Below are 12,656 nucleotides of genomic sequence, written 5' to 3' on the forward strand. Positions count from 1 at the left end.
GGCGGGAGTTGCCATGGCAACGCGGCCCGCCCCGCCGCCTCAGTGGCCTCCGCGGCTTTTCAAACGCTTTTCCCCCTCATTTTTCCGACCCTCCGCTTTCATTAATGGCGGCGACTCGAGGAGCAGAGGCCTTAGTGGCGACAGCGAAACGCTCGTGACGTGAGGCCAGAGCTTCCACGCAGATTTACCTCTTCGTACATGCCCATGGCGAAGCAAGGGGGCTGGCAGGCCTTCGCCCTCGTACAGAAGCGTGTATGGGGCACTGTGAGGGAGGAGGTAGGACCCAAGGTGGCCAAGAAAGGCCACCTGTCAAGGGCTCCTGTCAAGGGAGCTCATTACAGGGCAGCCCATGCTATTGGGATACTTTGCTGTCAGATCTTCAAGGTCAGAAGAGAAAGAGCTTCAACAACAAGCACGCTGGGTGTTCTCGATCCCAGTACGTCTTGATTTGAGCAACACAGGACTGATTTCTCTAATTTCTCTTTCAATAATTTTACTTTTCAGTAAGGTCTCTTCTAATGCTAGGGAAAACTGCACTTTTAGACGCTAATGCCTGAATTTGTGAAAATATTGGCTTTATAGACAGCTACGGTGTGTGGGGTTGAAGGTCTCAGTGTTTTCGAGCTCACCAGGTGTGGGGATGAGGAGGAGAAAGACTTGGGCACTTGAGCCAAGCTGGCCAACAGGGTTATTTCATACCATGGATGGCACATTCCATAGAAATTAGAAAGTTTGTTGAGGAGTTCTCTCTCTCCTGTGATGGTGGTGGTCCAGAGAACTCCTCACCCCGGTGCCGGAGCCCTGAGCCCTTCCCTTCCTCCTGAAGCCGCAGTGCTCGTGGTGCCCCACATTGGCTGTCACTGCTGGGAGTGCACAGCTTCTACAGATAGAACGGGCTGGGGATAGTCCTTGTGTATTTTATATTGGCATCAGGATCAATATCGGTTCTTTAGTATTATTAATGTTAATTATTTAGTATTATTCTGTTAAATCTGCTTATATTTCAGCCCTTGGGTTTCCTTCTTTTTCCCCAATCCCCTCCTGGGTGGGGAGGGGTCACTGGGTGAGACAATAATTGTCTAAAGGACAATAAATTGTTGTGGGTTCTTCAAACCAGAACACTACTTGCAGAAATTGCATCTATAGAAAAGGAACATTTTACTACTTTCAGTTGTTTTCCATCATAGCCCTGCATGTGGCTGGCTTGCTGCTAGCGCTGTCAGCAGGCTGGAGTGCTGCAGAGCCCCTTGTCATTAACAAGTGTCAACCAAAGGGAGTACCACAGAAGGCAGAGTTTTCCTTAGAAGCTTTAAGACAATTTAAAAGCTTGCTGCCATGAGAACAGGTAGATCTGTTCCACACCTTGCTCCCCTCCCTGCCTCCCACCCCCACACCAGCTCTGGCTCTTAGGGAAGCAAGCAAGCCTGACAAAGTATTTGGGTTTTTTGGTACTTGCTTGTTTTTTGTTGTTTTTTTTTTTCCTGGCAGTTGGATGAGCTGAACTTGTTTGCAAAGGGGACAAATAAACCACTAGAGCCAGCTGAAGGCAGAAGGTAAGCTCACCCTTTTGAGCAGCACTGAACCGTTACACCAGCTCAGACAGCCTAAGTACGGACTCTTGCTGCACAAACACCATTAAACCAGCTGATTGCACCTGCTTCAAAGCACCCATGGTGATGGAAAAAGGGGGTTGGTGCAATCAAAATCCACTCAGCAGTGGCCAAATCCCACCCTCCAACAAGAAAAATCCAAAAGGACAGGCTGAAGAGGTGCCTGGTGAGGAATATTATGCCATGAGCGCAGTAAGGAATATGATCAGCTTTGGGACCTGAGGGCTTGCAGTACCCCACCTCAGATGAGGCTGCTGGACTGGCCTTCTGGTATAGATTATAGATTTTGTCTATTTTGCAGTTAAAGTTGAGTTTTAACTAATGCTCAACTTTTTAGTCTTGCTTTATTTCCATACTGCTTAAAAAAAAAAAAAAAAAGATGATTCTCATGTAAGAGGTCATTCTTACACAGAGGAAAAAATCCAGAAAGTTGGAAAAACACAAATAACCCCCAAATAATTTAACAACCCCCCATATATATACACACACACCAAAAGACACTTATGTGTTATTTAGACCTTTGAAATTGGTAATTTCTGTAATTTTTTTAATTGATTTTCAGTGGAATCACAGCAGCAGGATCTGCTGCTTGGTTTGATGACAAGAAAGAGTCCGTGCAAGACTACAGAGTGAGATAGAAAAAGCCCCCCCCCTTATTGAACTTCTAACTGGGATTAATTTAGTGCATTTCATAAACCTTATATGGAAGAGACACATAATCAACACATTACAAGGGAAAAAGTAGAATCCACAAAACAGCTTGTGGAGGAAAAGGGAATTAAGCTGGTGTTAAATGTGGCAATCCTATATACTGGGATGTGGCTTCTAGTGCAGCTGAGCTGGTTGCACATGGCTCATTGCTGCCCAAAGGGGGAATTCTCCCTTCTGCCTTGCCCTCTCCTCCCTCCATGCTTTCCCCTAACACCAGGAATTAAGATTGTGGAGAGTCCCCGAGTGCCAGAGCTGACACAAGTGCAGGAACCCTGCCACTGGCAGTGAGCTGATAGAGCAGCCCACTGTGCGTTATTGGGGTGTACTCAGCTAGATTGCATGACCCTACTGAACTAGGGAGCTGCCCTAAAGTGTTTTTTAAACAAAACGTCTCCTACCCTATCACTAAGTTTGTGTTACTTAGTGTCAGGGATAGAGCTAGCCCCAAAACAATGACAGCAGTAGATTAAGTTCCTCTAACGAAGATCAAGGTTGTTAGGGGCTATGTATTTCATTTCTAGCTTCATTCCATTCAGATTTTATCTGGATATTCATGTGTACAACCACACAGGCTTCCCTTTCTTTTTCACCAAGTATCTATCAGACTTCAGGAGCCGGCTGTAAAAGCAACTCCAAAGCCAGCACTGCTGTACTGGAGTATAACGACAGTTGATCCAAGAAAATACAGCAAGTAACCCAGGGCAGAGTTTGTAATACACACAAGATTATTTCTCACCTATGAATGGCCAGCAGTTCAAAACACTTGAGATTCAGCCTCTTTCAGTGCCAGACATTAAAGGCAGTGATGGAGAAGAACAGGGCAGGTGTTCGAACCCCTTGAGGGGTACAGCAGGACTGTCAGGACCACAGAAACAAAGCGTCTCCAACTGCAGACAGTTGCATTGGGCATAAATTTCAGGGTTTTAGCAGCAGGTGGCTCCAGGGGTGACCTGTGTGGGAAAAGGCCAGGAATTGACCTGCACTGCTCCGAACCTGTTTCTAAACAACCCATTACACCCAAACGGCAATAAATCAGAGGAACTCGCGGTCCTTCTGCTCAGGAATGCTCAAGAATGGGCAGCAGTCACTGGGAGACGTGATCTTAGAAGGAGGCGCTCCATGTCAGAGCAGGGACCATCTTTCCAGCAAGTTAAAAAAATAATCATCAGACTTCAGAAATCGTTTGTATAATGAGGCTGAACAGACTTTAAAAATAAACTCTTTCTCCTCATCTATTTTGCAAATGGAAAGCTTACTTCTCACATGCTTATCATTACTGGAAAGGCCGAGTGTCACTAGCATGAAAACAGTCAATATCTCAGTCTTAAAAAATGCTTTAATGAATGAAATATTGTACTTAACTGCCTGGGTAAGACAGAAAAACACCCCAACAAAGGTAAGGATTTAACAGAAACTGTTTCTATGTTGAAGGAAGGCTCCCAGCACAACGGTTGAGGTGGCAAAAGGAAAAGCGAGTGATTTGCAACTAGTGACCTGTTGTAACTTTCCCAAAAAGCATCTTTAAATAGATCATTTATTTATGAGAAACCCACCATTAACAAAGACATGCAGGCAAAGAAAAAATCCAATTCACATTTCAGGCCTGGCATGCTGTTTATGCTTTCAATAAAATTTCAGTTGTTTTTTGTTTTTAAACTTAAAACATCACACCCTGGTTTAAGAAGATACAGCTTTGAAGTATTTTGTTAACAGATTTCCCAGAACCGAGTTCAAGTCTATATATGATCAATGGGGTTTAAAACATTTGCAAACTTTGGTGATTAGCACACGCATTTCATCGATGTAGATTGGTGCTTCACTCTCTTTCAAACAGGTACGGTGGAGAAGTATCTCATTACAAGCAAAGGAAGGCTAAAAGACAGTTTCATAATAACAACAGATAAAGCCCTCCACCAGGAATACTGCCCTTGCCGAGTCACAGCTGGTCAACTCTGCCCCAGCCTCAACTTCTGACGGGCCCCAGCTTCCCCACAGGTCTGAACTGTAAATTCTTTTGAATGACGTTAGTTTTAAACTCAACTGGAAGACAGTATTTGGTAGTGCCTCTAAAAATGGGGGGGGAGGAAACAGTTACAGCCAGGCATGGTAGTTTTGTGAACCTTTAATTATGGTTACGTCATCACTGACAACTCCAGTTTTTCCCCCTTTTGGTTTAACTTTCTCTATCATAACTGTCTTCTGGACTAATTATTTTTTTTATTATTATTATGTGTTCTTAATCACACTCAAACCTGTTTAAGTATGAAAATTAAATAGCACTAAATACAGGTAATATTATACAAGAATAAAGCTGCAGAACACTAGCAATAAGAAAACGAAAGCATCTTCTTCTTAATGACAGTGAGAGCCGGATCTGCAGAAGTGACCTCCATAAACAGAGGTAAACACAAGCCCACAATCACTTATACTACTGGTGTCTATAAACAATCCTTGGCTTTTGCGGTGGGAGAATGACCTGTTTTTTCCCCTCTTTGCCTAAGAAAAGGGTTCATATATGAGAGAGAGAGAGGGAAAGAATATGTCTGCAAGACTGGCTGTCCAGTTATACTCTTGTTAACTGCCGTGTGAACAATGCAATTAAAAAAATAGCCTAAATTCCAATAACATGCTTCAATTTAACAGAACAGCGGTTACACGGAGTGAAGCTTCAACCTTGCAGCTGGCAGACAACTGGAAGTACAGACTCTTTTTTTTTTGCTAGTTTCCTCTGTGGAATGTGCATCCTTTCCGTAAAAGGCTCTGAATTCTCATTTTAAGAGAAGACCATCAGTTATTGTTAAACACTAACAGTATTCACATTCAAAATGATGTAAATGCAAGTGAAAATAAGCTGTAGTCAAGAAAAGCCCAATTAATTTATTTTTTTTTAAGTCGGGGTGTGTATGTTACTAAAACTTCTCAGAATACACAACTTTGTGACCCAAAGCAATCCCCCTCTAAAGCAACATCTTTAAAACTGTTTACAGGAAACTTTTTGCAGAACACAGGAGAAAGCATTACCACGGTTTTCATTCTCATTCCACCACATGTCTATGGTTCTGTTGATCTACTCTGCAGCAGAGCTTTTAAACATCTGAAGGATCGTCTTTTGCTTATTCTTAGGTAGTGAGCAAATATCGTTTGCCTCACTGGTATTAACCACGCAATTCAAAACTTTTCCTCCCTTGATGCTGGGCGATTTCATTCGGACTCTGGTCGGGGACTGCCAGTTTTCATTGCAAGAACCTTTCCGAGTTTTGCGGTGATTTGTTTCAGCCTGTTTTTTTGGAACCTTTGAATCTTTTGCCACCTTAGAACTTGCCTTTCTCGCAGGAGAGTCTTTCACAGACCGAGGTGGTTTGGTGCGAAGAAGGTACTCATCTGGAGAGCCCTTTTGTCGATTCAGTGTCCTTTCTTCCTTGTCAATCTGTTTCTGTAGCTGCAGAGCCAGAAGCCTGTCCTGCTCCTCTTGCATACGCCTTTCATAGAACTCCTGCTCAAAGGCTTTCTGCATTTGCAAGTTAAAATCATTTATCTGCTCCCCTTGGTCCTCTAAGCTTTCTGGAAAAGTTCTTCTCCTCTTATCAAGCATGCACAAGTCAACTGCTGCTTCAGCTGGTGGCTCCAGCAACTTTCTTTTTGGAGTCTCCTTAGTGTTCTGCAGTCTCTCTGGTTTCTCTTCATCCGAGTGCCTAGCCACCTTCGTGATATCGCACATTACACTTTTGCTGTCAGACATCACAGAATTTGTTGCTGACTGAATACCGGAGCAAGTTTCAGCAGAGATTTTGCAGTTTATGCTTTCTACACATGTTAAACTGGTGCTGTCTGACTCAACTCCATCATCTTCTCCTTTGGATCTGTGAAGAACTGTTCTAGACCCTTCCCCTTCTGCGAGTCCATGAAGCTTGCTTGGAACTTCGTCTCCTAGACAATTTGGTCCTGGTGTTTTATCCTGCTTGACAGTGGTGGTTTCCTCTGAAGCTGAGGCACCGAAATAGTTCATGCATGATTCCAAAAACGAATCCTTAGCACTGGAATCTTTAACAACACTGGTCAGCTGTGGAGACAGTGTTGGCATTTCCTCTTGCTCATCTTGCCACGCAGAACTGCTGCCTTCCTTGCTATTGGTCTCCTGAAGAAAAGGAAGAGACTGCTAATAAAGTAAATTTATCAAAAGCCAATGGGTACGGATAAAATGCAAATCTTACTTCTCATAGCTGCACTGCTCATAACTAATCGAGGATAACAACTTGGATTCTTCTCTTTAAAAAAAAAAAAAAGTAATTGCTTAATAATAACAAAAATACTTAACCTGCAGAAGCCTAGCTAAAGGACCAAAACTACAACTGCAGTATTGTCCTCTTATCAATGACTCCAACTGCTCAGGGTATTAGCTTGCTTGGTTTCTTTTGAAGCCTAACAGGAAAGATCAGACAGACAGACATATGGAATGATGAAAATCAGAGCGCAACCTCCTCCAGTGAGCTCCAGAACCCTCATTTTAGTTTTATATACCATTGGTTGCAACCCGGACCTCACTGAAGACATTCAGGTAAGGTTATACAAGGTTAACTATCGAAGTAAGCCATCTGCAGACTGTCCAGCATGGTTTCTTCCCTTTCCACTTTGGGGAATCACGAATACCGAAGGTAGTTCAAGAAGGGCAAGATAAACTGCCAGTGCTGATGTGCAATGGGAAGACAGGATTGCAAATCCTATAGACACGGGGAAAATAACCCGTAATTACTAACACTGAGATTTGTAACAAAATGATTCTAGTTACCACAGAGCCGGAGTCATTCCTTCCTCTTTCTGTTGTTCTAGAGAATGATGCTGATCCCAATGTATGATGATGCTTTGGAGACAGATACCTTAAAGGGAAAAAAAAAAAAGTATGCCTTTTTAAACAATTTTTTTTCCTTGAATTGTCAGTCCTTTGCACTAATCAAGATCTTCAGGTTCATTCTGACAAACAAAAAAAAAAAAAAAAAAAAAAAAAAAAAAAAGAGAGAAGGGCAAGTGTTTCCCTTCTCCTCAGCATTATCCTATGAGGAGATGCTGTAACACCCAACAGTTTACATTTGCCGCAGACTATCCAGGGAAGTTGGACTACAGAACTCCAAGGAAGCAAATGGAGCAGAGGGACGCTACACCAAGAAACAGACCAATAATTAAAGAAGAAAAACTTGAATTACTTACTTCTGAATGTCTCCAGAGTTGCTTGTTTTGTTCCTCATCTTGCACAAATTAGCTGGGGATGTTTCAGATGAGAGACTGCCTACTGGGGAAGGACTGCTGAGCACGCGTCCTTTGGAATCATCGTTCTTGGATCACAAGTAAAAATAGCATCATGTAAAACAAAACACAACACAAATTGGAGAAAACCTGGAGAACTACTTTGTTTCTGCTGCAGAATTAGTTACTTTTGCCCAAAGAATCCTAGAACTGTAAGCAACGGATAGTTATGGAATGAGAAATATTACATGTTCAGTACATTTTCCTGTAGCAGACATTAAGGGACAAGAGGTTTTACTCAAATAAGTGGTTTCATCTTTAGGACTATCATCAGGTAGCAAAACCCAATCAATCAAAACCCCAAAACAAATTTAACAAAATAAACAAACAAAAAAACCCCAAAACATACGTTAAACTTTCATCGTGCATCCCTTTTTTCAGTACAGGTTACAGACATCAATTTCTTCCAAAGAAGTATTTTTAAAATCATGGCTAAAGGAAGTATTCAGAAGAAAACCAATGTTTTAAAATGTTTCAGAATGAAAACATCCACCACCTTTCAAGTTGATAACATACAGGTAGAAATGTTTGGGGTACTTCACCTTCCCACTGGTTCTTCAAAAATTAATAGTCAGTCAGATCTAAAGTACCGGGAGCTGACAACAGCTTCCAACTACAAACTTAAATTATTAAAAATTTTAACTGTTGTTCTGCAAAGTCCAAGTTGCTTGCCCTATATCACACTTTTTACTGCCTGCCTTGATCCTAACTCACCAGACTGTTACTCAGCTGCCAGGCCAACTCTTCATCTTGCTTCAGCTGTTTCTCCATCTCCCTCCGTCTCTCTTCTGCCAATCTGTGTTCCTCCTCCTCTTCCGCTAGAAGCCGTTGAATGTATTCCTCACTTGCCTTGTTCTCCTCCTGTTCGTGTGCTCGCCTTTCTGCCTCCACCTAAAAAAGATGTTTTTTTTTTAAAATGCATCTGGTTACTACGGCAGGACCACACTTTACGCCAGAACCTCATGGCTGACACTCCTTAAACGTGCACAATCTGCTATTCGAAAAGACACACTGCACACTTCAAAGCCAGTATTTAATTGCACAACTCTCCGAAGATGTAACAATCCAACTGATACTGTGTGTAGAGTCTTCAATTGGGTAACAGTGACGCACCTTTTGGTTTCTGTAAGACTACACCATTAACCTTGGTAGGTCAAATTCCTTCACTCCCCTTTTGAAAACGTTAGTAACAAAATCCAAGATCTCCAAATACATAGATGTACAGAGAAACTCAAAACTCTTTATAAGGCTGGATGCCAACTAGACCATGGTGTTTGCTCAGCCCGCTTCTATCATCGTAATGCCAATATTAGCACAAGATGCCTTAGAGACAGCACCTCTCTCTGCTGAGTCCTCCTGCTCTCTTGCAACGTGCAAAACCCAAAGCAGCAGACCAAGAGTTTTAAACCTGCCTTCTTTCTGGCAGACATCCGCTCTTGGTAAATCAGTTTTCAGTAACTCCACAAGGACAGCAAAGTACTTCAAGAATGCATTAAGCTTTCTTAACTGGGTAATAGAATACAGAAATTTATTTTAGAGAAGAATGTCAAGAATGTCATACTACACAAGCTATGTTAAGTCTGACTTTGTTCAAATCATGTCGTGATGTGTTATGATTGGCACCAGACATCAGTACTTATTTCACCAGCACTGTCTCCATTAGCCATTGATACTATTGCTGCCAATCAATCTTATCCCATATCTACCATAAAAGAGAATCCCACCGTCCTCTGCTTCAGGTACTCCCCCTGCGCTTGTAACAACCAGCAACGGGGCTGCCAGGGAAAGGAGCACCCCGATACTACTTCCAACTATAATTCTTACTTGTACCATGTCTGAACTGGAGGAAGAAGGACCTAAAGACATCCTTAGATAAACATTAAGACTTCTTGAAAATCTTTTCTGATTTTCAAATGAACGTGGATAACACAGGGAGCAAGCAAACAGGAAGGAAAATGCTGTATGTTCATTACCCAAGTTCATCTAATTGTGGTATGTTACGTAGGGAGGGAAATCAAGAAGCCAAGTGGAAGACCAAAGCCAAAATGATCCAAAATTTTTCTGCTTCCTAGTCTGAAATACTTTATGTGCATCTGAGGACCTGTAAAAGGTATTTTAGCCTGTGTGGGCAGGGATGCAGACAGTTAAAGGACGACACTCTTTAACCCTGAAAGAAGTCTTCTGCAGTTTTCGGAAACACAAGGTACTGGCTAATGGAGACCTGCCTGGGCGTTCTGCTGTGTCTTTGTGTATTTCCCAGCCTGCGAAGCACACTTATTTGAAGGACAACACGACAGCATACGTTACTGGACCTACAGAGAGGGTGAGGTAAGAGGTACAGGTCAACTAGAACAAGAAAACTCGAGAAACATCACCTCATGTCAAACACAAGGAAGTGTCTCTTCCATAAAGGCTAAAAATTTAATTCATGCCTCAGGAACGACCAGTCTGTTCTTGCAGCAATAATGCCCTTTTAAGTATCTTTCTTTTTCAGGAAGTAGCATTACAGCTGTTTGTGGGAACAATTAAAATAACTAGATATAAAGCATTTATGCATTTAACTGTATTTTTAGACTTACTTTGCTAATCTCTGCTTCATATTCCTGCCTCAGTTCCCCAGGTTTGCTCAGCTGGTGTTGCGGATGGGGGACACAGACTAAGTGAAGGGGAGGAAAAAACAGAAGTGAGGAACAAAGCGAGATAACGATAGTCTACAACGAAAGATTTTAACAAAAGATCACTTCCATACCCTGGCACAGGAATGATTTGACTAAAATCAAGTGCTATGGAAAAAAACCCACTTTGTGTTACAAAGGAACAAAACAAAAAAGCACTGTGTTACAGAGTGGCAAGAACAGCCAGTGTTTTCCAAGCACTGTATATAATGCACATATGTATGCTGGCCATAACTTCTATCTTTTGCTTTTTGCAACTGAAAAGACTTCTTAATACTGTAAGTGGAACAACATGTCATAAAGCCAACCTACCAATCAGCCTCCCCCAACAGAGCTTACAACATAATAAACCCCCAAATCCTTCTTCAAAAAGTTAATCAGATTTCGCTTCCTGTTCTCTAACGCTACAATTTTAGGCTCAGAGACTCCTGCATTGACTGAAGCCCTGGAATTTCTAACCAAACTAATTTACAGCATCTGAGTTGAAAAAATTTTAACCCCTTCACTTATTTGACAGTGATAAACACACACATGCCAACTACTGCACTGACAGATTTTGCAGCTGAAGTTGTACCAGTCATGAATTACGGCCTTCACAGGGACAGGCAGCCATAGGCCCAACGCTTTGTGCCAAATCATGAGCAAATATCCACTCAAATGACCAAACAATGCAACTTACCCTCAGTACTACAAACAAAAAAAAGGCACGGCCGGCCATTTCTCCGTCTTCCAAGCCCCTTTCACAGGCGAGAGCTCCTGACACTGCATTTTCTAGCGGTAACACAGCCTGTCTATGCACACTTTCTTATTTCACAACATCCGAAGTCCACCAACAGTAATTACTTTGGCAAAGCAGAGACATCCCAGGACAAGTGACGCTTTACTTACTTTCCTCTTCCAAATCCTGTCCGTTAATCCTACGTTCGCATTCCTTTGGGTAATTCTTCTGAATCTTTTCCCAGAGTTCCCAGTTGACAAGAGTATTTCTGCGGGCATTATATCGTGCCCAGGAAGAGACTCGACGCCGGCAGAAAGGGCAACAAAGACTGGCCTTTTCGACGGTCAGCTGGAAACAAGAATTACAGAGGGTATGGTTGCACGGCAGCGTGACGGGCTCCACCAAGATCTCCATGCAAATTTGGCAGAGACAGTCAGACAAGGAAAGCGGAGCCTCCGATTTCTTCGACATGCTCACTCGAAGTAGAGGAACAAGACTAGCACAACGTCAGTACCTGGAAGCAAAAAGAAACACGTGTTTTACTTCCCTGTGATGAATACAAAAGACAATAGAAAATGCTCAGTTTTACAGCCACTTTATGAAAGAGTTAGTGGATTTAAGAAGTCTGCTTAAGTGGTCGCTTTTGCTCACAATCCAAGAGATTCTCAGCTTTCAAAGGAAGACACAAGTCTTTGCAGAAGTCACAGCAGAACTGTAGCAGGTTTTCCTAGCGCAGTTTCCAGTGAGTTGTAACAGGCGCTTTGGGGACAGCAAGGAGGTGGTAAGGAGACGGCGGGGGGGAAGGTGAGAGTTATTCCAGCATCCTCTCTATTAGCGATAAGCTACGCTCACGTTTGCTGGATACGTTTTTGTGGGTACCTTAACCTTCCCTCCTGTCAATTCAGTACAAGTCAGTTCAGATTTAACCTTCCATTCAGCCAATTTTTCAGTACATACACGTCCTTCAAAAGCCGCTTCTGCTACAGACTTGGTTCCAGCCTGTTCTGAAGGCAAAATGCAACAACCCTACCCATCACAGGAGAGGAGGTTCTTCCTTGTCCAGTCTCTGCTTAAGCTGGGACTAGAAAGCCAAAATACTTTTTGTTAACTCTTTGTAAGCAAAGAACTAACCAAAGCTTGTCAACACTTCAGCATTGTCTTGTAGGGCTTGAAATGGTGGGGAACATCCAGCCGCTCTATCACCAGCCCTCCTCGCAGGACGCTTGACTTGGCCCAGAAATACTGTGGAACAGAAGATAAAAATAAAAGACACACACAGCAAAAAGGTTAAAAATATTAAGTTACAGGAACTTAAGAAAGCTCTTACAGGCTTCCTAACAGCCAGGTTCACAGGGTGGTCCTTCTGAGAGAGACCCCCATTTCAGTCACACAGGAACTCGACATGGAGACAAATATACTCGAAGTTGGGTTTTACTGTTTCTGCTCTCCATTAAACAAATCATTTATTTATATATATTTTTAAAAAGGTTGCTAGACAACATGTAAACGCCCGGTTTTGCAGGTGTTTTATTAAAAAAAGGCCTACTTGGTTAAAAAGCCGTACCTGTTCCGCACCGATTCCAGCCCGCAAACGGTCAGCCCCGCCGCCGCCGGGCCAGGCCGCTCCGCCGCCGCTCCCGCGGG

At 42.7% G+C, this 12,656-nt stretch overlaps 1 protein-coding gene across 1 annotated transcript; it reads right to left on the reverse strand.

Moving 5' to 3' along the window:
* Positions 1–5,388: 5,388 nt before the first annotated feature.
* On the reverse strand, positions 5,389–11,483 carry RNF168 (ring finger protein 168, E3 ubiquitin protein ligase). The gene is made up of 6 exons (XM_009885388.1): positions 11,183–11,483; positions 10,199–10,275; positions 8,334–8,510; positions 7,524–7,648; positions 7,108–7,195; positions 5,389–6,456 (listed from the first exon to the last, which is right to left on the reverse strand). Exons 1-6 carry the CDS (start codon positions 11,481–11,483, stop codon positions 5,389–5,391), a joined length of 1,836 nt encoding a protein of 611 aa, XP_009883690.1.
* Between the last annotated feature and the right edge of the window lie 1,173 nt (positions 11,484–12,656).

This window comes from Charadrius vociferus, unplaced genomic scaffold (assembly GCF_000708025.1).
Source record: "Charadrius vociferus isolate BGI_N301 unplaced genomic scaffold, ASM70802v2 scaffold1285, whole genome shotgun sequence".
NCBI lineage: Eukaryota > Metazoa > Chordata > Aves > Charadriiformes > Charadriidae > Charadrius > Charadrius vociferus.